The 25652-nt window shown below is 38.4% G+C and overlaps 1 protein-coding gene across 1 annotated transcript in view; it reads left to right on the top strand.

Moving 5' to 3' along the window:
- The window catches only part of LOC126167349 (DNA polymerase theta-like), a 303097-nt gene that overhangs the window by 217954 nt on the left and 59491 nt on the right, over positions 1-25652 (top strand). Inside the window, exons 16-18 of the mRNA XM_049920469.1 lie at positions 1857-1998; positions 2077-4058; positions 15900-16186. Of these exons, the coding sequence (XP_049776426.1) occupies positions 1857-1998; positions 2077-4058; positions 15900-16186 (2411 nt within the window). The remainder of the gene's footprint in view (positions 1-1856; positions 1999-2076; positions 4059-15899; positions 16187-25652) is intronic.

Below are 25652 nucleotides of genomic sequence, written 5' to 3' on the forward strand. Positions count from 1 at the left end.
TCCTAACTAAGATGACTATAGGAGCCATCACACAGAGCGTCTGTACTCACCAGAGTCTCAGCAGGGAATGTCTAACCCTAGTAGGGGGTCCACACATGGTGGCTGGAAGGGCTCAGAGAGTCTGCACAGCTGCTGTTTGCCAACCTGACAGGGTCTGCTAACGCGCTGGGGAACCTATGTCTCTCTGGTCCAGTGCAGTTGCACTCTACTTGATATAATGGCTGGCTAAACTGCACCTCCACCTTCAGAGAACCCACAGCAGACAGCCCACACATACGTTAGCAGAGGACCCACATTCACATTTGCAGACTATACTAAGAGTGATAATATAACATAATTCTGGATTAAAATTCCTTGAGTGTCGGAACGGCACCCCGGTGTGTTTTGAGCATGTGACTCTTGTAACAAGTCATGTAGCAGCTCACATGGAGCCGTTACACTGACAGAATGTAGTTTTCCAAAGGGATGAAAAAGCTGGGGGATTGCTGGACCAATTTTATATTCCTCAAAGGAGACTATGTCAAGAAATAAGGTGAGTCGTTCACAAAACCAACGTTGTTTCTTGCTTTTTATGAGACTTACCAAACCACCCTCGTACATACATACATACATACATACATACCCTAAACAATATGTTTCTTGGATAGCCTTTTCTTTGATAGCTTTTTCCTCTTGTTTCTGATGTACTGAAGACACAAAACAAATAAATATACATTGTATGATCAAATAAATATAGAAACCCCACACAAGTGAAAGTACAGAACTGCACTATCTATCAAATTGTAAACCTGGTTACAACAGCCAGTGGTCTCTCTCTCTCTCTCTCTCTCTCTCTCTCTCTCTCTGTGTGTGTGTGTGTGTGTGTGTGTGTGTGTGTGTGTGTGTGTGTGTGTGTGTGTGTGTGTGTGCCTCTGCATTTAATGTGTCACAGGACAACTGCCTTTCCCCCAAGTTCTTGGCTCTGTCTGCCCAACATCCAACACCTATAGCATGCACATACCCCTACAAAAATGGCAACACACTGAGTATGAGAAGTCCAAGAAAGCACTGTGACTACCACTATGCATATCTCACTGAAATGTCATTCATAAAGTTATTTTATTCACAATGTAAGAAGCTGCAGTTTTAAGTTCTCATTTTAGAACACTGTTTGTAGTTCATTGATCATGCTCTTCACATTTTTAATCTACTTTAATTCCAAATGAGTGACACCATTGTGAATTTTAAAAATGTGTTGACTTCAAGTTATATCATAGAGTAACATTGTTGACCCCATGCATAGAATATGACAGCAATAAGCAATCTGTGTGTTCCCTATTTTATCAGTGCACACTTTACTGTTCAGCAAGTCCCCATACTTTAAAATCGTAGGTGCTGTTAACCATGAAACACTCAGTCTGGTGACAGCTGGCTTTAAGATGAACTTTACATCTAGCCTTTGTTCATAGGATTGGAATCCTACTACTTGTCATCAGACAGCTTTTTATCATATGCCAAGTATACAAATTAAATTCCATGCTTTTGGGTAATCAGCCAAAGAAAATAGAATAAACACCTTGGCTGAACACCTGAAAGCACACCATTTATCAGATAGGCTGAGAAAACCTGGAAAATCACAAATATATAATCTATTGGCTATCCGACAGTCACTGGTATATCACAGTAGCACTGCTATTTGCTCTGACTTGCTATAGAATTTGGTAATTTGAAATCATTTGCCTGTGGTTCAGTTTGCAGCCCAAACAGCTTTTCTTATAATTTACGCAGAAAATATTTTCTATCTCATACAAAGTAAGTACTGATTATGTATTCTTTTCAAGTTACATCACTAAAGTATTTAATTAATTATTTTACAGTTCAAAAGAATTGGATGGGGAATCATCTTTTGAGACCGCTAAAAGAAATGAAATGAAAAGTGTGTGGATAACTGGTAGACGTGGTCTGACAGAGAGAGAAGCTGCAACATTGCTCATTAAAGAAGCAAGGTTTATGCTCCAGGTAACACAAATAAATAATGGTTAAAAATTAAATATGTGCTGTATTTAATGTACTGATGTGTGTCTTTCCTTTTTGCAGAAAGAACTTGGACTGGCTGATGCAAAATGGGAGATGGTCGGAGAAGCCTCGGATTCTTCGGGTTACACTAGCTCTTCTAGTACAAGTTCACATGAATCCTCGGCTGAACATAGCCATATTTTGGACAAAATTGTGGAATGCCATGCAACGACGCAAATGACATCTGATGAGAGTGTAAAGAAACGTGCAAATGAAAAAAACAAAAACTCTAGTCATTTTTGTGAACCTGTCTCTTTGAGCTCAAATGAAACCAAAAAACAAATTATAAACATCGCGGAGAACTCTTTAGTAACAGAGAGAAAAGAAATTAGTGATTCGCCTTGTGTTTCCAAATGTGATACTTCAGCTCCTGGACCATTTGAAATACATTATAAAGCACATCAAGACGATCTGAATGACAGCATACATGAGGGTACTCCAGATAAATGTGTTATAAAAGAGACAGAAAATGCTACAGGACTTTGTGACATGGCTCAGCCCATACCTAATATGGGCCATGGTTTAGATCTTTCTACATCTGAAAGGTCCACATTCGAACAAGTTGATGATGCCATTGTTAAAGACCACTTGAAAACTGTGATAGATTCTTCAATTGAAGATCTGTCGCATGAGAGACCAACTTCAAGTAGAAACAGCTCTGATTTCTTCGCATCACCTTCTTCTGAAAATAATTACAGGAGTCCCAGCCTGTTTGGGGACAGCTTTTCCATAAATACACAGCTTGAAGATGTCCTAGATTGTAACATCTCACCTGTGAATACCACAAAGGTAACTGCGCATGTCTATAACCTACGGAAAAGAGAATCTGAGAAAACAAATATACCTTTTTCACCTAAACAAGATTCTGCTGACAACTTTTCAATAAATACACAACTTGCAGATGTACTAGATTGCAAGATCTCACCCTTGAATGCTGCAATGACACCACAACCCATCTTTAACTTGAAAGAAAGAGGAGACTGCATGAAGACAAATATGCATTCGTCTCCTAAACAAGATTGTGCAAGCAGCCTTATAGTAAACACGCCTCTCGGAGATGTCCTGGATTGTAACATTTCATCTGCTACAGAGACATCTCGGCAAGTATGTAACAGTCAGAGAAGTGGAGAATGTGGGAAAACAACTTTACTTTTGTCTCTGAAACAAAATTTTCCATTGTCAGTGGAACAACATGATGATAAACAGGCTGCTCTGTTAACAGAACACACAAACACAAAATCAGAGAACGTAGGATTTGCTGATGATTCAGTTATAACAGATTCTTTTCTTGAAAATGCTTTCAGGACATATCTCCCATTGAATTCAGAAGTAGTGTCACCATCAGATTCTGAAAAAAGTGAAAGCACTTCTAGAAAGAAATCAAAGTTCTCTACAGTGGGATTGAAGATACCAAATGCAAAACCAACCAAAGATGGAAAGTTAACACTCTCCAAGAAGAAGCGAAAGAATCATGAGAATGCAACTAATGTGGAGTTGATGAAAAGCTTGGTGAGCCCATCAAAAAAAATAAGACTTTGCACAGGTATAAACAGTGAAAAATCACCTCAGATATTGCTCGCAACTCACAATAAGACTCCTGCGAGATTGAGTAGTGTATCTTTTGACACTCCAGCTGACCATGTCTCTAAAACCCTCAAGGCAAGAAAACTAAGGTTTAGCAAAGTTACAGTGTTTCACAGCAGCTCAGAAGAGGAAGGAGAAGAAGACGAAGAAAATAATGAGACTAACGTCCTTGCAAGATCCTCACAAAAGAGCACAGTACAGTCCTTCTCTTTGCGTAGCAAAATGGCACCAGTTAGTATGAAATTTAATACACCACGCAAAAGCAGTGCCCAGAATGCTGGTGAGATCAGTGAACTGGGAAGGAAACTGGATGTTGAAAGTGGGCGTGAGAAGCAGCTCACCTCTGCTATCAGTGAGGAGAAAGATGGAAAGCAACGGATGGTACAACTTACTCCACCTGTGGACTGTAATTTTTCAGGGTGAGGAAGCTTGCTTGTTAGTTTGTATGTATGTCATATGATCAGTAAGTTTCTTTATACTTTGTAGAATTTTCTTTTTAATAGATAAAAATGTACCAAGTATTGATCACATTACAGTTGAGACCTTTATGATCAAATTAAATGGCTAAATGTTGAAATTGTATGTGTATGCAGACTTACGTGAAAATAATGTGATACAGTTAATTCTGTGAGATCTGCTACTGCAGAATGGAAAAGCCTGTTGACATTGTATGTATGGATCAAGTTAATTGGTGTACTTTGGAATCCTCGCAAATAAATTAATTAATGACATCAACTGCAGCTACACCAGGACTACTTTGGTTACACCCTGTTAAAGTCAACAAAGTTTTTGGCATGACTCTGTTATAGACAACTGTTGTCCTAGAATTCATAAAAAATGTAGGTTGCTCTAGTGTTACATAAGGATCTTGGTGGATGGGGCTTCCTCTCTATCTTATATACATATAGTCTTAAAGAGTGAAAAGAGCATTTACATCATACCATTTTCAGTGCTCATGACCTTTTAAGAAGAATATTGCTTGCTCAACTGCACATTTAGCTCCATTTGGTGCCATAGCCAATTAGTGATTAAGTAGTGCTGGCACATAACCAATGGATTTGTATTATCAGTCCATTTTGTGAACACACACAGCTTGTTGGCCTTAGTGTATTCAGCTTCATGGCATTCTTCCCCACAGAGGAGGAAGGAGGGAGGAGGATTCTCCAAAGATGTTCGAATATACACTGAAGCCTCAAAGAAACTGCTATAGGCATGTGTTTTCAAATACAGAGATATGTAAACAGGCGGAATACGGCACTGTGGTCGGCAATGCCTGTATAAGACAACAAGTGTCTGGTGTAGTTGGTAGATTGGCTACTGTTGCTACAATGGCAGGTTATCAAGATTTAAGTGAGTTTGGGCGTGATGTTATATTTGGCACATGAGCAATGGGCCACAGCATCTCCGAGGTAGCAACGAAATGGGGATTTTCACTTACAATCATTTCACAAGCGTACCGTAAATATCAGGATTCCAGTGAAACATCAAATCTCTGACATTACTGTGGTCAGAAAAAGATCGTGCAAGAACGGGACCAACAATGACTGAAGAGAATCATTCAATGTGACAGAAGTGCAACCTTTCCACTAATTGCTGCAGATTTCAATGCTGGGCTATTGACAAGTGTCACCATGCAAACATTCAATGTAACATCACCAATATGGGTTTTCAGAGCCGAAGGCCCACTCATGTACCCTTGATGACTGCACGACTCAAAGCTTTACACCTTGCCTGTGCCCATCAACATCGACATTGGATGGAGAAAACCTCATGAATCCATGGATGCTGCATGTTAGCAGGGGACTGTTCAAGCTGGTGGAGGCCGTGTAAGGGTGTGGGACGTGTGCAGTTGGAGTGATATTGGACCCCTGATAATCTAGATATGACTCTGACAGGTGACACGTACATAAGCAATCATCCTGTCTGATCACCTGCATCTATTCATGTCCATTGTTCATTCTGATGGACTAGGCAATTCCAGCAGGACACTGCTACACCCCACACATTCAGAATTGCTAAAGAGTGGCTCCAGGGACACTTTTCTGAATTTAAACACTTTCACTGGCCACCAAACTACCCAGACTTCAACATTACTGAGCATATGTGGGATGCCTTCCAACATGCTTTTCAGAAAGATCTCCACCCCTCATACTTTTATAGATTTAAGGACAGCCCTGCAGGATTCATGGTGACAATTCCCTCCAGAACTACTTCAGACACTAGTCGAGTCCATGCCATGTCGTGTTGCAGCACTTCTGTGCTTGCGGAGGGCCCTACACAAAATTAGGCAGATGTACCAGTTTTTTTAGTGGCTCAGTACACTGACTGTAATTAACTTTGGTAGATCAATGATCAGTAAATATACACCAGGTTTCAGTAGAGTCAAGTTTTGTTTTATGCTCACATACATAGTGTGCATAAGACCCGTCATGTGTGGGTATCTCAGTTAGTAGAGCACTTACCTATGAAATGTAAAGGTCCTGGGTTCAAATCCAAGTCCAGCAAACAATTTTAATCTGCATGGAAGCTTCATATCAGCACACCCTCCCCTGCAGAGTGAAACATTCATTCTGGATAATGTGTATCGTTTCTTGTTGTTATCTATTGGACATGTGAGGTAAATTCACGGAAGTGGAAAATGTAGGTTATTTCACATATCTATAATAATCTTGAACAATATTAGGAAAAGGATAAATCACCACAAAGCCGACCCATTGAGCTGAAGACAGGCACAGCAAAATGACTGATACACAGTATAGCTTTCAGCCAAAGCCTTCTTCAGTGAAGACACACACACACACACACACACACACACACACACACGAGTGCTACCACCAGCAGCTCCAACCAGAATTGGAGCTGCTGGTTGTGGTGGTTATGTTCTCATGGAGTGTGCTTGCTTGTGTTAATATCTCTCTCTCTCTCTCTCTCTCTCTCTCTCTCTCTGTGTGTGTGTGTGTGTGTGTGTGTGTGTGTGTGTGTGTGTGTGTGTGTGTTTTCTTTGCTAAAGAAGACTTTGGCCAAAAGATATAATGTGCAAGAGCCTTTCTTTGTGTCTGTCTCCAAATCAGTGGGTCCTTTTTACATTGAGTAATGATATATCCTTTTTCCAAATATTGTTGATATTCCAACTTGGAGTTCCCATTGGATAATAATTTTTAGGTTACTTATATTAAGGAATATTGCAGTGCCCTGACAGGATGCGATCATAGTAATAATCATATGGGTAATACTTTCTCCAGAGGCTTTAGATGTAAACTGGTGTTATTAGGAATTCTGCTACTGCTCAAGTGTGTATCACAGATAGATTTATTCAGAAGCAATATGTGAGAACAGTTTGATGTACTTATAATATTTTAATAATTTTAAGAGTAAAGTTGACTGCACATCATGCAGTTGAGGTACTGAGCACACAAACTCTTATTCATTTGTCTATCAAACACTCAACATTTCAACTACGTGGTGAGCATTTACCCACACTCAAATTATTTCTAACCATTTAGCACTTTTCAGGATTCTATGATCTGTTAGTATTGTTTGGTCCTAATGCATTTGCTAGTGGTCAATTTGTGGTACAATATTATTTTTGTTATTTATTGATTCACTATTTTAGGTATGGTTTTGATAATGATAATAGTTTAAAGAACAAATTATGAAGACGTTAATAATTTTCTCCAAGGACTCTATGAACTGTTCTTCAGGAGTTCAGCACAACTGCCTTCTGTAATTGGTGACAGAGCAATGACTGCAGTTCTAGGTACTGTGGGCACTTCCACAGTTTGCTTTGGGATAACACTAGTGTCCAATATTACTGTTGGTATAATGTGCACTGAGTTCTGTTTCCTCATGGCCTCTACCACATTTGGCAAATCGCTGTACTGTATTTAGACACTTCTCATTGCAGGATGCTTGTGAATTATGGGGGTTGAGTATAGTGATGTCCTTGAGGAAGGTGACTTGCTTTGTATTGTTAGTGAGACATTTTATCTTTCGTGGTGTATAACCTGAATGAATATGCTGTTCATGTTATGGCATTATCTTCCCACAAACTGATTTCACTGCTGCTGTAGCTGCAATGTAGATGGCTATCTATACTTGGCACAGAATTTCACAGGTTTTTCATCATCTACTGTGCTTAAGCTGTGGTATTTCTAATATTCTTTGGTAGTTATTGTTTGTTATTCAAAGTGCAGCAACCTTCCTGGTATTATTAGTGACATGATTGTTTTTTATAATTTGAGCAATGTCTTCTCGGATTTTATTCAGTGTTGGTTTTGGTATAAGGGTGCTTATTACAGTAATGTGTCACTTGTAACTCTCATGTTGTTCTATTTGGTACCATAGCTGATTAGTGACTAAGTAGTGCTGGCACATAATGAATGCATTTGTGTTATCAGTCCATTTTGTGAACACTTACAGCTTGTCAGTCTTTAGTGTATGCCACTGAATTACAATTGACTGTGATTCAGCCAAACAGTTGCAGTTTGTGACTGAGCATGAATTGGAGATGCTGAGGACACTTCCCTTGTGATGATAGTGGATTAATGTGATCAAATGAGAGGCCATCAGGAATCCTTTCCATCAGTGCCACATCATCTGCTGTCATCCTCAGTGGCAGTTCCAGAGTTGCCCTGACAATCCGCAGCAATATTCTTTTTGGTCTTTTTGTACTTTCTCCAATTTAGTAGTTATTTATTTTATGCACTCTATATGCTGCAATGTCTTTACTGTTCATCCATTACCCTAGGACCCATTGTTTTGCAAAAGATCCTGCATTCAAGCTTCTTGGCTTCTCTGCCATCCTTTCCTGTCATTCTCAGACATTCATTTGTATACAGTGCTTGAATTCAATTTTTCTTGAGATTCCATTTTCTTATATAGGACATGTGTCCTACAAAAAATGTTACCACCTTCTCTAACCTGCTGCCGCTAGCTTCTTTTTTGCAAGTTCTTGTCTGCACTGTCTCACCAAGGTATCTGAAATTTTCCACTTTATCTATTTTATAGAGTGTGTCATTAGGTGACAAGGTGCTGTTTACATGTTGGTTATGTACTCTGTTTTCTCAACAGAAATTTGAAGGCCAGCTTTTTCAGCCTGTTCCTTCAGCATGTTTATCTGTTTCACAGCTGTAGACTCTAATACCGTTCTTTGATTTTCCCATGTGAACTTTGTTCACTTGCCCTTTCTTAGCTAACTCCTTTTCCCCTTCTCTAACATGCAGCTGAAGAGAACTTGGGTCAGTGCATCACCCTGTCGGAATTAAGTTATAATTAAAAACTCTTTGGAAAATTCTCCCTTAAATTTTATTTTTGAACATGTCTGTGTTAGAGTTTGCTTGATAATTTCCACTGTTGTGGAGTCCACTCCAAACACTATCAACCTGTCAAACATTATTTTCTCATTGACTGAAAGTTGGCAAAGACAACTACCACATTGTTAGAGACATAGTTTTCTAATACTCTTTTCAGGCTCAAATCTGCTGAATTATGATGCCCCTTTCCCAAATCCATCTTCATATTTGCCAAGTTAATCATCTACTCATTGAACCAGTCTAGCCTGCAGTGCTTTGGAGAGTACCTCGTATGTTTGTGGTACAATAGAAATGTCCTGATATCTGATGTCAGTTCTATCACCCTTTTTATATAGAGAGTGAATCAGTGCTGTGTTTTGTGTTCTCCAGTTATTATTTCAGTTTTCTAGATCATTTCTGACCCTTATTTAGAATGTTAATGGTGATTTCTCCTCCAATTTTTAACATTTCTGCTGTGATTGAGTCTGCCCCAGAGGCTTTGTTGTTGATCAGTTCTGTGACAACCTTCTAAAATTTGAAAGGAATAGGATGTGTTGAATTGTTGTTTCTTTGCACTGGAGATATTCTCAGCCACCTTTCTCTGGGTTCTTCACCATTAATCAGTGTCATGAAGTACTTGGCTTGGATCTCACAATTTTCTTTATTCTTCAGTTCCAGATTACCATTGTTTCTGTTGAAGTTCAAACTAGGTGGCTGATAGCCACTTGCATTCTGCTTTAAGGCCCTTTAAAAGTCCCTGCTGTTGTTTCTTTTAAATTCTGATTCAATGGTCTCAGTTTCTTCTATGAATTAGGCTCTTTTTGCTTTACAGAGACTTTTGGAGCCTACTTTCATAATTTTTTATGCTCTGAGTGTTTATCTTTTGTTTTGTCAGTATATCATCATCCATAGGTTATTGCTCTTTGGTTGAATGCCTTGTCACAGTCTTCAGTCCACCTCAAATGTTCATGCCCCCTTTGTAAGGATGCCACATCGTTTTGCAATATGCGCCATATTTTTACAGATATCCTGCTAGGTTTCTATTTTTCCTTGCTGTAACAGCTCTTGAAAATTGGTTTGTTTTGCTTTAGCTTTTCAGGATCAGTACTTATGATTTTACCCTGATGAAGTTTTTTCTTATTTCATGCAAGAAATCTGATCTTTACTTGGATCTGAGTCAAAATTGGCTATTTTCCTTACTTCTACATGTATATCTTTTTATTATTATTATTATTATTATTATTCTATGAGTGATTTTCTTGATATTTTGCTCCTGAACATAATTAAGCCAGTGAAGATGTCTCTTTGATGCTGCAGTTCTCAACAATAATGACTTATGTTGTAAGTAAATTAGCATTCTGAACTGGTAGAACGAATACAAAGACAGTGCATATTTGTACAATACTGATAATCATTTCAAGTATAATAATTATTCCTGTCACGTGATATGAAAATCTAAGGAAACTGGGCATGTGAGTAAAACTTTGGAGCTTGTTGCAGAAAGCTGTGGTTCTTCCAACAGTAATAACAGTGAGGAAATCAGTGCAACCTATGGATCAGAAGTGAAAATATTGTGTCCCTGTTCCCAGTATCTTGTACATTACTTTATGTTATCATTTGCTATGTGAAATAATAATAATAATAAGGAATAAAATAAAAGTCAATATTAATAATAATAATAATAATAGCATGCTGTTGCTTTGTTGAATTGTTGATGCGGTCTTCAGTTCGAAGACAGATTTGTTGCAGCTCTCCACACTAGTATATCCTTTACAAATCCCTCCATCTCTTTAATCTCTTTATAAGTGCTGTGATATACATTCATTGCTTACTGTAGTCACACATGGACTTCCCACCTTTACCAAATTAACTTTTCCTTGAAACTTTCTGGCAGATTAAAATTGTGTACCAGACCTGGAACATTTGCCTTTCATGGGCAAGTTCTCTACTGACTTAGTTATCTAATGTGATTTGTGACCTATCCTCAAAGCTATATTTCCAATAGTATCTCTTCTACCTTCTAAACTTAACAGAAATTTTTACCTTACAGCTTTCTTAGCCAATTGTTTCCAGAATGAATTTTCTTTCTACAGTGGAGTGTGTGCTGATAGCCAATTGTTTGATAGCCAATTGCTGATAGCCAATTGTTTCCAGAATGAATTTTCTTTCTGCAGTGGAGTGTGTGCTGATCTGAAACTTCCTCGGAGATTTGAATGATGTGCTGGACCTGGGAGCTTTACATGTTCCTAGCAAGAGTTCTATTGACTGACGTACCCATACATCACCCTCACAGTTCTACTTCCGCAGGTACATCTTGCATATGTTCCAAATTTACAGAAGTTCTACTGTGTATCTTCCAGGACTACTACACATGGAAGAAAGAATACAGCAAGAAATTGCATAGCTGTAGAAGACTAGGGAATTTTTTCCAGAACGGATGGGAGGGGTAGAGCTGTGAGACTAGGTTGTGAGAGCTGTTTGGATAACTCAGCTGTAGAGCACTTTCGTGCAAAAGGCAAAGGCCTCATGTTTGAGTCTCAGTGTGGCACACAATTTTATTCAGATTTCAAATCTGGTCACACTCTGCTGCAGAGTGAAAATTCAATCTGCAGACTTTCCTTGATGTTTCAGAATGTGTCCAATCAACCTGTCACTTCTTTTAGTCAAATTGTGCCATAAATTTCTTTACTTCCCAGTTTGATTCATACCTCTTCATTATGTATCCAATCTATGTATCTAATCTTCAGCAGTCTTCCATAGAAGCACATATCCAAAAATTCTGTTCTCTTCTTATCCGATGATGATGATGATGATGATGTACAAAAAATGAGAAACATGGAAATATGCTGGAAACAATTAACACTACGAATTATTCAAGCTATAAAGAAAAGAAACAACAAGCATAACAAGGAATGCTAAAAGTGTTTTTTGTAAAAAGCTAAAAATGGACATTCAAGATGATTTCATTAAAAAAGAAAAAAACATGAAATTCCTAGCAGGCCTTCAAGAACTACATAAAGGGCTATCACAAGCCCAGTGTTGGCTTCAAATATGTAAAATTGGACTTAACAATACCCAGAAGTGTGAAATACCTAAGTCAGTAGGGAAAACTCCAGAACTGGTGAACTTTTAAAATGTTCAGAAGCAAAAACCAATCAATATTTACAAATAATCTTTAAAGAAATCTGAAAAGCAGAAAAGATCCCAGGATGATGTAGTATGACCCAAACGCACCCTTTGTGCAGGAAGGTTCACAAGCAAGATGTTGACATCTACAGAGCTATATCTCTCTTATCACTGGCTTATAAAATATTCTCAACAATATTCATAACAGGATATGATCTATATGTGTCAATCAACTGGGTGTATATCGACGTGGGTCCAGAGACAGAAAAGCCTGCTGTAACAGACTTTCAGTCTGAAGCCCATAATTAATAACAGATTAATGAACTCTAGTGACATAGTCTTAATATTTATTGTTTTTTTTAATGACTCTGTTGGTGGAGAAACCTTAGATAAAGTCATCCATGTATTTGGAGTTAAATCTAAATTGGCAAACTTAGTCCATGAAACAATCAAAGAGACAATCCCTAAAGTAAAATCCTGACCTTTTAAAATAAATGCAAGCATGCAGACAAGTGGATGGTTTACTTCCATGCCTTTTCAGCTGTATCTTGGCAATAAATCTCTGAATTTGGAAATAAAAAGTAGACAAAATATTGCCACTCATGCAGACAAGAAAGAATAAAACAATTGCAATAAATAACCTGTCTTTTGCAGATGATTTGGCATATTTTCTGAAAGCTTCAGAAATACAGCAATGCTAGTCAGTCTCATGGAGGAGATGGCCGACATGTCAGGATTAAGAATCTCTGTAAATAAAACAAAATGTAACAAATACACTGCTGGGAAAAAATGCGACATCCTCAAGAACTGTGTTCAGTGGCACTAGGGTATAATATGTGCAAACTGATTGGTCATAGTGTTAGTGATTCCATTTGTCACAGTCATTGGCTATCAGATGTTATTCACAAGGCCTTTTTGTGCACATTCTGTTTCGATTTTGCAAGCAGTAACTGTGCTGAGTTTAGAGGTGAACAGTATTTGAAACATTTATTCTACGGTACAAGCATGGCCCCACCATTGAGTACGTACTCCTGTTGAACACCTTCAGGCTTTTCAATGGGGCTCACATTGTGGGCCTGCAGGAAACTGAATGGTCTGCACATCCACATGGTACAGATGCATGCCAAGACTGAAGTATCGCGCAAACAGTGGTGCCCGACTTAGCATTAACCAGGAAGGAAATCTGAGCACTTGTTGCACCTGCTGTATCATCAGAGACCACTGGGAATTTTCTGCTTGCAGCAGGCATAAGATCACGCATGCCTCTATCCAGGCTACCACTGACAGTACAACACTGCCTAGCATGGCTACTCTGATGCCATGAAACAGTTGACTGGGGATTGGAATGGCATTCCGTTGTCTTCAGAGATAGAACAGGTTTTCTCTGTATGGGAGTGATGGACATATATATGGTGAGTGTCAGTTCCAGAGTGCATTCACCTGCAACATATATGTCCCATCCCATGATTCATAATGTCGGTGCCCTCATCTACAATTCAGTCACATTCGTTCTTTCTACATGATAAAGTAACCAATGTATGCTGTATTACAAAGACTGTTATTTCCATACTTTTTCAACATCAAGGTGATGTCCTTTTTCAGCATGACAATGCATGTCCACATATGGCTGCTGTGATGCAATATGTTCTTCATGGTGCACAACATGTGCCCTGCCCAGCAGGAGCACCCAATCTCTCACCAACTGAATACATACAGGACATGATGAAATAAGAACTTACTTGTTCTCCAGAACTAGCAAGAACCATTGCCGAAATGCAACGAAGGGCCCAGGTTGCTTAGGACAGTCTATTGCAGGATGCCTTTAGGCACCTTTTCGATGATTTGCATGAAAAGATACATACCTTTGTTGCTGCCAGAGGCGACTATTTAGGCACCTTTTACTATGACAGGAGTGTTTTATTTGGCTGAATTTGCTATAATATAATCCTACAACAATGAACTACCTCTCACCTCACTTGTCAATAAAAAGACCTTGTCCTTGAGGGAGATGCATTTCTTTTCTGACAATATATAGAAAGAGGCACCAAGCTCTTTTAAGAAAATATGTTAGTTCATTGGAAAAGGTAAAGAAATAAATATTAGATGAAAACAAATACAATCAAAGAAAATGGTTTAGAATAAACTTCTGTAGAGGATAGAATGCTTGAAATAGAAGGAGCTTACAGTATAATTAGGAACACCTTCAACTGCATAATTTTTGGAACTTAAGCACGAACAATGAAATACAGGGTGATCAAAAAGTCAGTATAAATTTGAAAACTTAATAAACCACGGAATAATGTAGATAGGAGGTAAGTACTGCTAGACGCGTGAAAGATCTCTTGCGCGCGTTGTTTGGTGATTATTGTGTGCTCAGCTGCCACTTTCATCATGCTTGGCCTCCCAGGCCCCCAGACTTCAGTCCGTGCGATTATTGGCTTTGGGTTTACCTGAAGTTGCAAGTGTATCATGATCGACCGACATCCCTAGGGATGCTGAAAGACAACATCCGATGCCAATGCCTCACCATAACTCCGGACATGCTTTACAGTGCTGTTCACAACATTATTCCTCGACTACAGCTATTGTTGAGGAATGATGGTGGACATATTGAGCATTTCCTGTAAAGAACATCATCTTTGCTTTGTCTTACTTTGTTATGCTAATTATTGCTATTCTGATAAGATGAAGCGCCATCTGTCGGACATTTTTTGAACTTTTGTATTTTTTTGGTTCTAATAATAAAAACCCATGTCATTCCAAGCATGTGTGTCAATTTGTACCTCTCCATCTACATTATTCCATGATTTATTCAGTTTTCACATTTATACTGACTTTTTGATCACCCGGTATATCAGAATGTAGGAAACAAATCAGAAACAACAATAAATTTTTATTCTTTGGATATATTTACAGAACCAATGACAATAGATCGGCCAAAAGGATCTTCAAATATGTGTTAAAACAGCCATCGAAATTCAAGAGTTCAAGAAAGACTTGTAAAGAAATAGCATACGGGAAGGGATAATGTAAACCTCAACATTTAGAAGGAAACTTTTAACAATAGAAGATTTGCAGGGGTAAAAGGAAAAGGAAATAAGGCACAAAGTGCTCGGAAGAAAGAAGCACATTGGAACAGTGAAAGAATACTGGAAGAAATAATGAAAGATGGACAGAAACTGGAACATGGTTACGAGGAGACCTTACTGCAGAAAACAGAATGATAGCAAACAAGAGATTAATATCCAGTTTAAAATTAATGTATAAACCAAACTAACAAAAATATTTGTGCTATAAGTATAATAAAACCATTGTAATCACTGAAAAAATGATTCTGCCATTAAAAATGAAAAACACATGACTCTCTCCTTAAGAATCTGGAATAATGTTTCCTATATCAAATTTCTCTTCATTTTTCATGCTTGGTCTTCTTTGCTATTTTCTTCAAGTTTACTATCCTCAGTAACACAATTCTGACTGGCTCTTCATTGAATGTTATTCATAGTTTGTTAACTGATGTTTCACTGATTATGTAACTGCCATACATTTCACTTATTTATCCATGATTTTCAGTCAGTTGAAGTTTAGGGATGTTGATTTTGTTGCTCATTTTAAAGGTATGGAGATACTCATCTCTACGTGCACTGTCATATAAGAGGGATCAAGTTGAGCTAATAAGGTGGGCAGCTGAATAATGTGGATATGGGAAGGTGGGCATGTGTGTGTGTTGGGGGGGGGGGGGGGGGCAATAAGTACGTTAATTTCTCTCATATTCAAGCATATTTTATTTTTTGGATTACCTTCACATCTGATGTAAATAAAGACTAATTTCTTTCCTTCCAGAGATACAACTGATTGCATTGATATCATAAATGTATCTGGACATGCAGATATCTTTTCCACTTTCAAGAGTGAACTTCAGCATGTGAAACATTTTTCCATCTCATTAGCCTGTGATAAATATGAAACCGAAAAGCAAACTGCAATAGGCAACAAAATATTGGGTAGGAAAAGAAAGAAGGTAGAAGGGAACAAAAGTTCACAGTTTGTGCACGGTGAGCGACATGCTGTTGGCATTGCCATATGCTGTGGTGGTTATAATGTTTATTACATCTCTCTGCTGGATGAAGGTAAGTTCATATTGAAATAATATTACAAAACAGTTTTTTCATGGCTGCAATTTTGTCAGTGTTAATATGATTTTAGGTATATTAGTAACTCATGTTTCATTTAGAAAGACGGACCGATTATGTGATCACCCCTTTATCAACTATAATTCTGTGGAGTTCTCATGAGAGTAAGAATTGCAGGAACAGTGCAAGGATGATGACAGTAATTAACTACTACTGTGTATGCTGCCTTCAGTTAAAAATCATATAAATGCCTCTGGTCTGCACAGACTGTGTATATGCAAATAATTCACAGAAGAAAATTTTTTCTCCTCATAAAATTATGGTTAAATTCTTCTCCAGAGTCAACCTCCTCTTCCAGTAAAACTAACCGGTAGACCTTCATAGACCCCCTTCTTACTTCGAAACTGGCAAAAATAAATAAATCCCTCATCAAAATTATTTTGAGACAGTAGCTAAGTACTGCGACCTATGACCTCACTGTTTGGTTTCCTCCCCCGAATCAACCAACCAATAGCTAAGTACAGTGGAATGACACACACTAACTAGTGTTTGACATTAATTTTTACTATCCGTCATATAAATTCTAAACATCTTGGCAATCTCACATCAAACATTATAATAATCCTTTTCAATTATAGAAAAATTATAGAACACCAGTTTTACAATGCACAGAATCTCCTTGGACAATATGTGTGCAATTCTCTTGTGAGCAATGGCCTTCGACACATATTCAGTCAATGATCAGGTACTCTGCTCAGTCAATGGAGGCGTAATGTATTCTCACTGTAATTGCCAATAATTACAAAAGAGAGCGATACTCCTATTTTAAAACACAATAAAAATGTTTAAATTCTTAGCACATACATTGGGTTGGTGGCTGTGGAAAAACAAGTTTTGCAAATGACATTAAAAAAAACAGAGTGAAATGAAATGACTTCTTACAAATCAATACAATCTTGAAACAGCAGTGATAACCCCAAACAAACTAAAATATCTTCATTTGTCCTAACGGGTACACAATGAATACATCTCTGTCATCCCATGAACTATTGATAGATGGATGTACAGAGATTGAACAGTGGATACATGTTAAAGAAGGGGAGTGGTGTTCTGGAGCGCTTGATGTGCGCAAGGCACCCTGTGTTCTTAGTGAACCACTTTCCTTCACAAATAGTTTGTGGTAATAAGAGCAGATAAAAAAAAAACAATGAAATCTTGCTTATAATTAAAATAACTGCTTTCACTCTTGTATGGGCACTTCAGAAGCATGTCTTTACCAAGCCACCAGACAGTGTGATAAATTCCACATCACATAAAAATTGTTTGCGACATCCATCTGCTCTTCTTTTAGAGTTCAGTTGGAAGCTGAAAGTAAATAAAAAGGAACCCCAGATGACTTTTGACAATATAATAATCTGCAAATGACACACACACACACACACACACACACACACACACACACACACACACACACACAAAAAATCAGCACTGTTGACATTTGATAGATTTATATATAAATGTAACTGTGTTTGTATTCTACTTGCAGCACTTCCATTCCAAATACCACTACAGTGTTACATGTTCAGAAATAAACCCCTTTTGTTTGTTTTTTAATAATTCACTCTAAATGTGCCACATCAATCATGTGTTTTGTTTTCCAGAGAAAAAATGTTAAGTGGTCAACAATTTACCTTCTTGTAGTTTTTCGTTGATTTCAGAAGAGCATGAGAAATTTCTGGAATGATGATAGAAATTGACACAGTACATACCTTGGACTAGAACATCAAACTGGAGTGATTATTCTCAGTAGCATTAAATCAGAATGTCTGAGCTAAACTTGTTACCAATAAGTCTTTCTGTATTTCAAATTTTTTTTTTTCTGTCTAGCCACACAGTCTTGAGGCGTCTTGTCAAGGTGCATGCGACTCCCCCCTCCAGTCAGAGGTTCAAGTCCTCCTTCAGGCACGGGTGTGTGTGTCGTCCTTATCATAAGATAGTTTAAGTTAGATTAAATAGTGTGTAAGCTTACGGACGGTGACCTCAGCAGTTTGGTCCCATAAGACCTAACCACCAACTTCCAATTTCTTTGCTATCAAAGTGGTCCAGAATCAGTCACTGATGTACAAGTAAAGTTTTTAGACAGCTTACTACTTTCCATCTTTACCTCTTCCATCACACGCGTGCACGCACGCACACGCACATGCACGCGCGCGCACGCACACACACACACACACACACACACACACACACACACACACACACAAAATTGTTGACTCAAAAGATAATCATTAATCCAGTACTTGCACTTCTTTTTACAATTTCGTCTTTTTTCTAAAAATAATAACAGCTGCTTCTAGCAAAATGGACATTTTGATCACTTGAATAGTATGTGCTCCTATCTAGATGTGTATGGAATTATGTGTGTCCTCTTGTTGAGAAAAAGCATACAACTACACAAATGCCTTTTTTGTCATGTGAAGCAAGTGCAGGCATGCAGCAACTAGGTTCGAAGCACACAGGTCTTAGTGCACCTTTAAGATCCCATAAAACACTGGATCCATTGGGGAACCATTATTATCTGTGAATAAAGTACTACGTTTTGGAGCAGCATCAGCGGTTTAAAATACTCACGCTTTTGATAGCATTCGCCATCATCATGTTTAGGAGTGAAAGCTGTTGACTACTAGTAATGTAAAGTTGTTCTAGTAATAAACATGAAACAGCAGAGCCTAGACTCTTTAGAGGTGAACTGAATCTACCCATGCATAGGAAGACTACACAAGCAGTGCCCGGCATGTCAGGCCTGCAGTAGTGATGGGGCCTGCACTACCATCAAAACTGCCACCTCCATGTTCCTATTGTCATCAATCACTATTTTTTATTTTTCTCCAGTGTCCAAAGACTGCCCTAAAGCTCTTATAGTGCTTACCCTTGATCTCTATTGAATGTTTAGTGCCCTTGTCAAATATTGACTGTCTTTCTTATAACTGACTCCCAGTACATTGTTGCATAGGTCAAGCTACTTGTTCTTACAACAGTGATGTGTTATTTCTCAGGACAATGTTCTGCCTCAGTCAACTTGCCTAGCTCTGTTCATTTTTATGGCTTGCCTTCTTAGCACAGCACTCTGCAATACTGAATGAATGGTTTGCCCCATGGAAATACTACCAAATTTACATTGAATACACATATCATACATGCAGTTAAGCCCTAAATAACATATCTCAAGTCTTCGGGGTGAGGTAGAAAACTGATCTCAACCCATACTTCTGGAGGAAGTGGTCTACCTTTCTAGTTGTGCCACAGAATGGAAAGAATACTGCCACTGTGATGCCATCCACATAGGTCCCAAAGTAATTTTCACCAATTGCACTTGAAAGTATAATTGGTATCATTCTTCAGTAGTTATTGTACTTGAACGTATGTCTAAAATTCTTCATTTCAGATTGGAGATATTTCATGTCACTTTCTATAGAAAGTCTGGTTGAGAATTACGAATTATTTAGGAATAAAGTAAACAACTTGCTGAAAAGCAAAAGTGCTGTGTTATTGATTGTTATGCAGACAAAAGGTACAAAGCTTTGGTACCTTTCAGAATGAACTTTCTTTTCCAAGCTTGTAGGAAAACACACACACACACACTTAGCCATATACACACATACACTTGTCTCCCTATGTTATGCTCAGTCAACCAACAGCTCTATTCCCGGCCCATGTTGGGTGTACTGGGGTGAGGTGGGTGCGTGTGTGCAGTGGGATGGAGAGAGGCGGAAGGCAGGGAGCGAGTTGGGAGGAAGCGTCTAGCAGCTTGTGGGAGAGTGGGCAGCCATCTGTGGGCTAGCTAGGGGTGCAGTTAGAGGGGCAGTTGGTAGATGGCTGGGCACATGATTCGCAGACTGGGGCATGAGATAGCAGCACACAACTAGCTGACACGATTGGGAGGTGATACTGTTCCATACAGACACATCGGCAGTTATGAGAACTCCCTTGCTCAATATGCTGAAGGTCTTACTCACAAACGGATCCCCTGTCCCATATCCCCACACACACCTAATCCTCACATCCATCCCAAGAGCCAACCGCAAAGAAACACCCCCTTGTCACCAAATACCAACCAGGACTGGAACGACTGAACCATATCCTTCGTCAGGGCTTTGATTATCTATCATCATGCCCCAAAATGAGGGACATCCTACCCAAGATACTTCCATCCTCTCCCAAAGTGATGTTCCTCTACACACCCAATCTCCAAAATGTCCTAGTGCATCCTTATGCCACTCCCACCCCCAATTCCTTGCCACAGGGATCATACCCTTGTGGAAGACCCAGATGCAAGACCTGCCTGATCCACCAACCCAGCACCACATACTCCACTCCAGTCACAGGCTTATCCTATCCCATCAGAGGCCAGACCACCTGTGAAAGCAGCCACATTATATACCACATCCGCTGCTCAGTAGTTTACATTGGTATGACAACCAACCAGCTGTCAACTAGAATGAATGGCCACTGCCAAACTGTTGAGAAAAGAAAGGTGTCAGTATTACTTCCATTGAATGAGTATAATGTCTAACAGCAAGATAGTAACCTTCGTTCAGAATTATGGGATGACTAGTTTTCTGTCCCACTCCAAACATCCTATTAAAGGTATCATTAATTTCAGAGTGCTAGATGTGCCGGTATTCCCTAAGAATTGGGCCATATTTATGTTGCACAATCCACTCACACAGGGGTTGAATATGTGCTCCATATAAAATAGAGGTAGTTACGTAAGTCAGCTGTGGCACATCACTGAGAGAATGGCCTCAAAACACTGTTGTAAAATATGAAAGTCATGACCCATGCAAAAACTTTTTGGGATTCAGTTATAAAGGAGTCAGCCAAGGTTTAATTACAGCTTAATAATTTCCCTAGCGATAAGTGGTACACACTTGGTATGATATGAAGACACACTCTGGACACCAAGCTAAAACAAAGGACGATCCTTGAAGGCTGTAGAGAGAAGAGAATGGCTGTTCCAAGATTTGTACTGACCCCTCACACTTCAAATTGTCATGTGGCCTCATTGTGTGGTGGATCTGCCACATGCAGCTTGGAACTTAGCGGGCACTGTGGTGAATTGTGCATGGTATTAATCAATCTCACCTGATTATCTTAGTAACTGGAAGAATGCTATTTAATTTTCAAAATCTAAACATAAATATGTTTTAATCATAATAGTTTGATGCCAGTGACCAGTTTATTGATTGCGTAGGTAACACATTCTTCATTAACCAGGGTGGGCCAGATGCCAATGGCCATCTCACATTTGTAAGATGCCGCAAGTGCCACAAACACTGATGTTTCACAGTCTCGTTGAAAAGTCCTCATGGATACCCCTGATTATCCACTCTCGTTGGTACACACAGTAATTCTTCTTATCATAGCTAAACTGAGATGGCCTGGGAAGTAGCATTGGTTAGCTATGAACAGAACTGCAACAAGCCTTCAGATTTAACTGAGAGGCCCATTGTCCTCTAATAAACAGTAGTTACACCAGTACCTATTGTTTTAGACGAGGACACATGAAAGATAGCAGTTTCAGGTGAGCGTCTTCACTTACATGCATTTTAGAATACTTCCATCAGTCATGTTAAATATAATTCTTCTCATGAATCAAGTGCTCAATATGAAGAGAAACTTTACTCACATTAGCCATTTCTAGAACTCCACACATCTACCTCAAGCATTTTGTAATTTGTAAAACACACTCTCGCTCGTCTGTGCATAATAAACTGAATAAAGGATCAGGATACAGCACTTCCATCACGCGAACAGTCGGCTAACTTCATAGTTAAACTTTGAAGACACAATATCAGAAATCTTGCAAGCACAAAGCCACACATTGATGTCATTTATCCGTCATGTTGAAAATGCATAATAACTCTAGAATGCAGTCCTATTGTCATTCTAATAATTGTCACAGCTGAAAATTATTCTTGTACTCTATTCAAAATCACTTCTTACTTGCAGACAAAACTGCATGTAATATTTGCGAAATAACCTGTTCCTACTGAGATGCTATTGCGGACACTCGGAGCAGCATTTGAAAAGTGATAGTACACAAAAAGTACTACATTAAATAAGAGATGAATATTTTTGTGTATCTGTGTGAGCTGCCTCTGTGGCAACTCTCTAGCAACTTATTGTTCAAGTGTGCCAACACCTTAGCTGGTGCCCCTCCTGCACTGAAAATTGCTTCCATGCTCATGAGTCACATTATTGGTACTCGCTTTTGAAAGTGAATGAAAACCTTACTGTCCTCTCTTACTTTCTTTAGATTACTATCAATATAATTAGTTCTTAACCAGAAAGTTAAGATCTCGTGAGACTATTTAATATCTTTTGTGATGTCTAGATCTATAGAGTAGCGGACTATTTCTTCTTTGAAACTCCTGGCAGATTAAAACTGTGTGCCGGACCGAGACTCAAACTCGGGACCTTTGCCTTTCGCGGGCAAGTGCTCTACCAACTGAGCTACCCAAGCATGAGTCACGCCCCATCCCCACAGCTTTTCTCCTTTGACATGGTCATTTCATGCTCTTCTAAGCTGCCGAAGAGGTCTACCTATGCAATGATTGTTCTAGAATATTTAAGACGTTTTCTGTATTCCTGTGCAAATGCCACACCCAAATAACTTCCAGTAGCACTACTCTCACACCTATGTAATGTTCAAGCATCCATCTGCCTAGTGTCATTTCAAGTTCTCCCTGTTATGTTAATTGGAGTACAAAATAAATAGCTTCTTCATATTGCTGAATGGATGCATGGAATTCTCTTCAAATTTAGGTGAAGCTTTTAAGTTATTACTATTATTATCAAATGAAAGTAAAAAGAAAAATAGCATAGGACACATCTATACATTACTGTGTAACTAGTTGCTACATTAGAAACTTGCCTCATCTTCCAATGTTTTTGTAAATTTTACCACCTCTAGAAGATTCCACATGTAACTACTTTTTCATTTCTAGCAGTTAGTTCCAGGTACTGAAAATGATGCCAACAGCTGTTTAAAGCTTGAGAATTATAATTCAGTTGATGTGACTTCAAAGCCGAGAGGATAATATTCTGCCAAGCCATGCCTGATTGCCCACCATCCACAATTCATTCATGTGTGTGGAGTGTTCCTCAAACTATCCTGACACTATTTGCAAGCTAATTGGTACTTCTGAAGGTAGAGATCACCTTCAGCTTATGGTGCGCATGAAGTGCTTTCAACGGTAAATGAGGGACCAGTGCCGATTAATTGTAAATAATGCCATAGATGATCATATATGGCCAATTTTTAACCACTTTTTCAGAATATGGGGACCCTTTAGCTCACCAGTAACTGGTAACACGGGAACGTTCTATATTATTTTATGCTGTTTTACAACTGACATCCGATACATAACAAAAACTTGCTGACTGTGAACACTGGGTCAGCTCATTCTCTTTTGATCAGAACATGGCTTGTAAATAGTTTTCAAGGGTTTGCCACTGGGTGATGTGCAAATTCCACAATATTTCCTCAGAGAAACTGAGGTTGAACCTTGCTGGTGCTCAGTTGTACCTAGCCACCAGCAAGGTTCAACCACCTGAAATGTCGGACAGTTGCTCCAAGCAAATAATGTGGAATTTACACCACACCATCTGGCGGCAAACCCATGAAGACTATTTATGATACATCTGCCAGGAAAGCTTGAAGAGTTACAGAATATGATTTGATTTTGTTGCACCTGATAATGTAGCTATAACGCTGCAAAACTGGTTCATGCTTGTAAATAAAGTTCTTACAGCTGAAGCAGTTTTATCTTCAAAATGATATCACCAGTAATTCCTACAGATAGTGATTATGGTCCTTACATGCTGTTGAACAAATACCTACATTTATTGCATTGAAAGAAGAGGCGTTATAAAGGTCAGAATTGATGGGATGCTCTACATGTAGTCTTTTGTGTGCAGAATAAGCTTATTGGAAAGTGAAGAGATAACTGAAGTGTTACACAAAGCAGCTAAAAAGTACTTGCTAATAAAAGCAGACAGAACTTTTTGGCTTGTTGAAAATGGGATTTCAATGCTTACATTTTCACCTATGAATTAATTATATTTGATCAGTTTTTACAGAACTGCAGTTGCTGGAATCTCTGTTGAATTAGTTCCACATGTAATTTGTTGTACAACTTCTGACAAGTAATTATTGAGAACCAGTGAATAAATATATTTTGGTTGTAGATGAATACAGTTATGAGAATTATTATTATATTTTAGTCCAAATCTTGTGATTAAGCTACAAAAGATCTGCTTACCACTTAATTTCATTTTATCTGACAAGGTTTTTGAGAAATGATTGGGATGCATTTCACTGTATCAACCAAGTTTATGTAAAATCTGATATTCATATAGTTGTTTCTCTTCAAAAGTTTCCCTAATTTTCCTACAGGCATTATCTATCTTTTCCCTAGTCGTGCATCTGTCCTCTAGCCATTTTGCACTTTCTGTCAGTCAAATCCTTATATGTTTTGTATTTGCTTCTTTCAGGGATTATATTAAAGTATTATCAAAAGATTTCTACTAGACCTTTCCTTTTTACCTTCTGCTGCCTTCTCTATTTAATCTCTGAAAGCTACCCATTCACTTCTGTTTTATTCCTTTCTCCTGTTTCGGTCAGTTCGTACCTAATGCTCACTCTGAAACTCTCGATAAACTATGATTCCTTTAATTTATCCAGGAACTATCTCCTTAATTCCCTACTTTTTTTGGAATTTCTTTAGTTGTGATCGGTAGTTCATAACAAATAAATTATGGTTGGAGTCCATATCTGAAAATGTGTTACTGTTTAAAATCTCGTTTTGAAATCTCTGCCTTACATTATACAATCTATCTAAAACCTTCCAGTGTCTCCAAATCTCATCCTTGTATACAAACTTCTCATATGATTCTTAAGTCTGAATGATGATTAAATTGTGTGTTGGGCAAGTGACTTCTTCTTTTATTCATTTCTACAGTTCATTTTCTACTATTTTTCCTTCTCTTCTTTTCTGTAATATACATTTCCAGTCACTCATCACAATTAAATTTTCATTGCCTTCTTTCAGTCTCTTTGTCCACTACAGAGCTAACTGAGATTTAAAGTTTTGTTACTGTGGTGGATGTTGGTTTTATGTCTATCTTGGCTATGACAGAGTATTTGCTATGCTGTTCACAGTAACTTGCTGACATTCCTATTTTCTTATTTGTTGCCATGCCTATACCTGAATTACTCTCATTTCATTTTGTATTTATAACCATTTAATCAGAAATCCTGTTCTTCCTGTCCTTCATACTTCACTAATTCCCACTATAGCAAACTTCCCTTTACAAATTCTGTAACCTTCCTACCTGTTTAAGGGAACTAGCATTCTATGCTCTGACCCATAGACTGTCAGTTTTGTTTTTCCTTAGT

This window comes from Schistocerca cancellata, chromosome 1, assembly GCF_023864275.1.
Source record: "Schistocerca cancellata isolate TAMUIC-IGC-003103 chromosome 1, iqSchCanc2.1, whole genome shotgun sequence".
NCBI classification, from domain to species: Eukaryota; Metazoa; Arthropoda; class Insecta; order Orthoptera; family Acrididae; genus Schistocerca; species Schistocerca cancellata.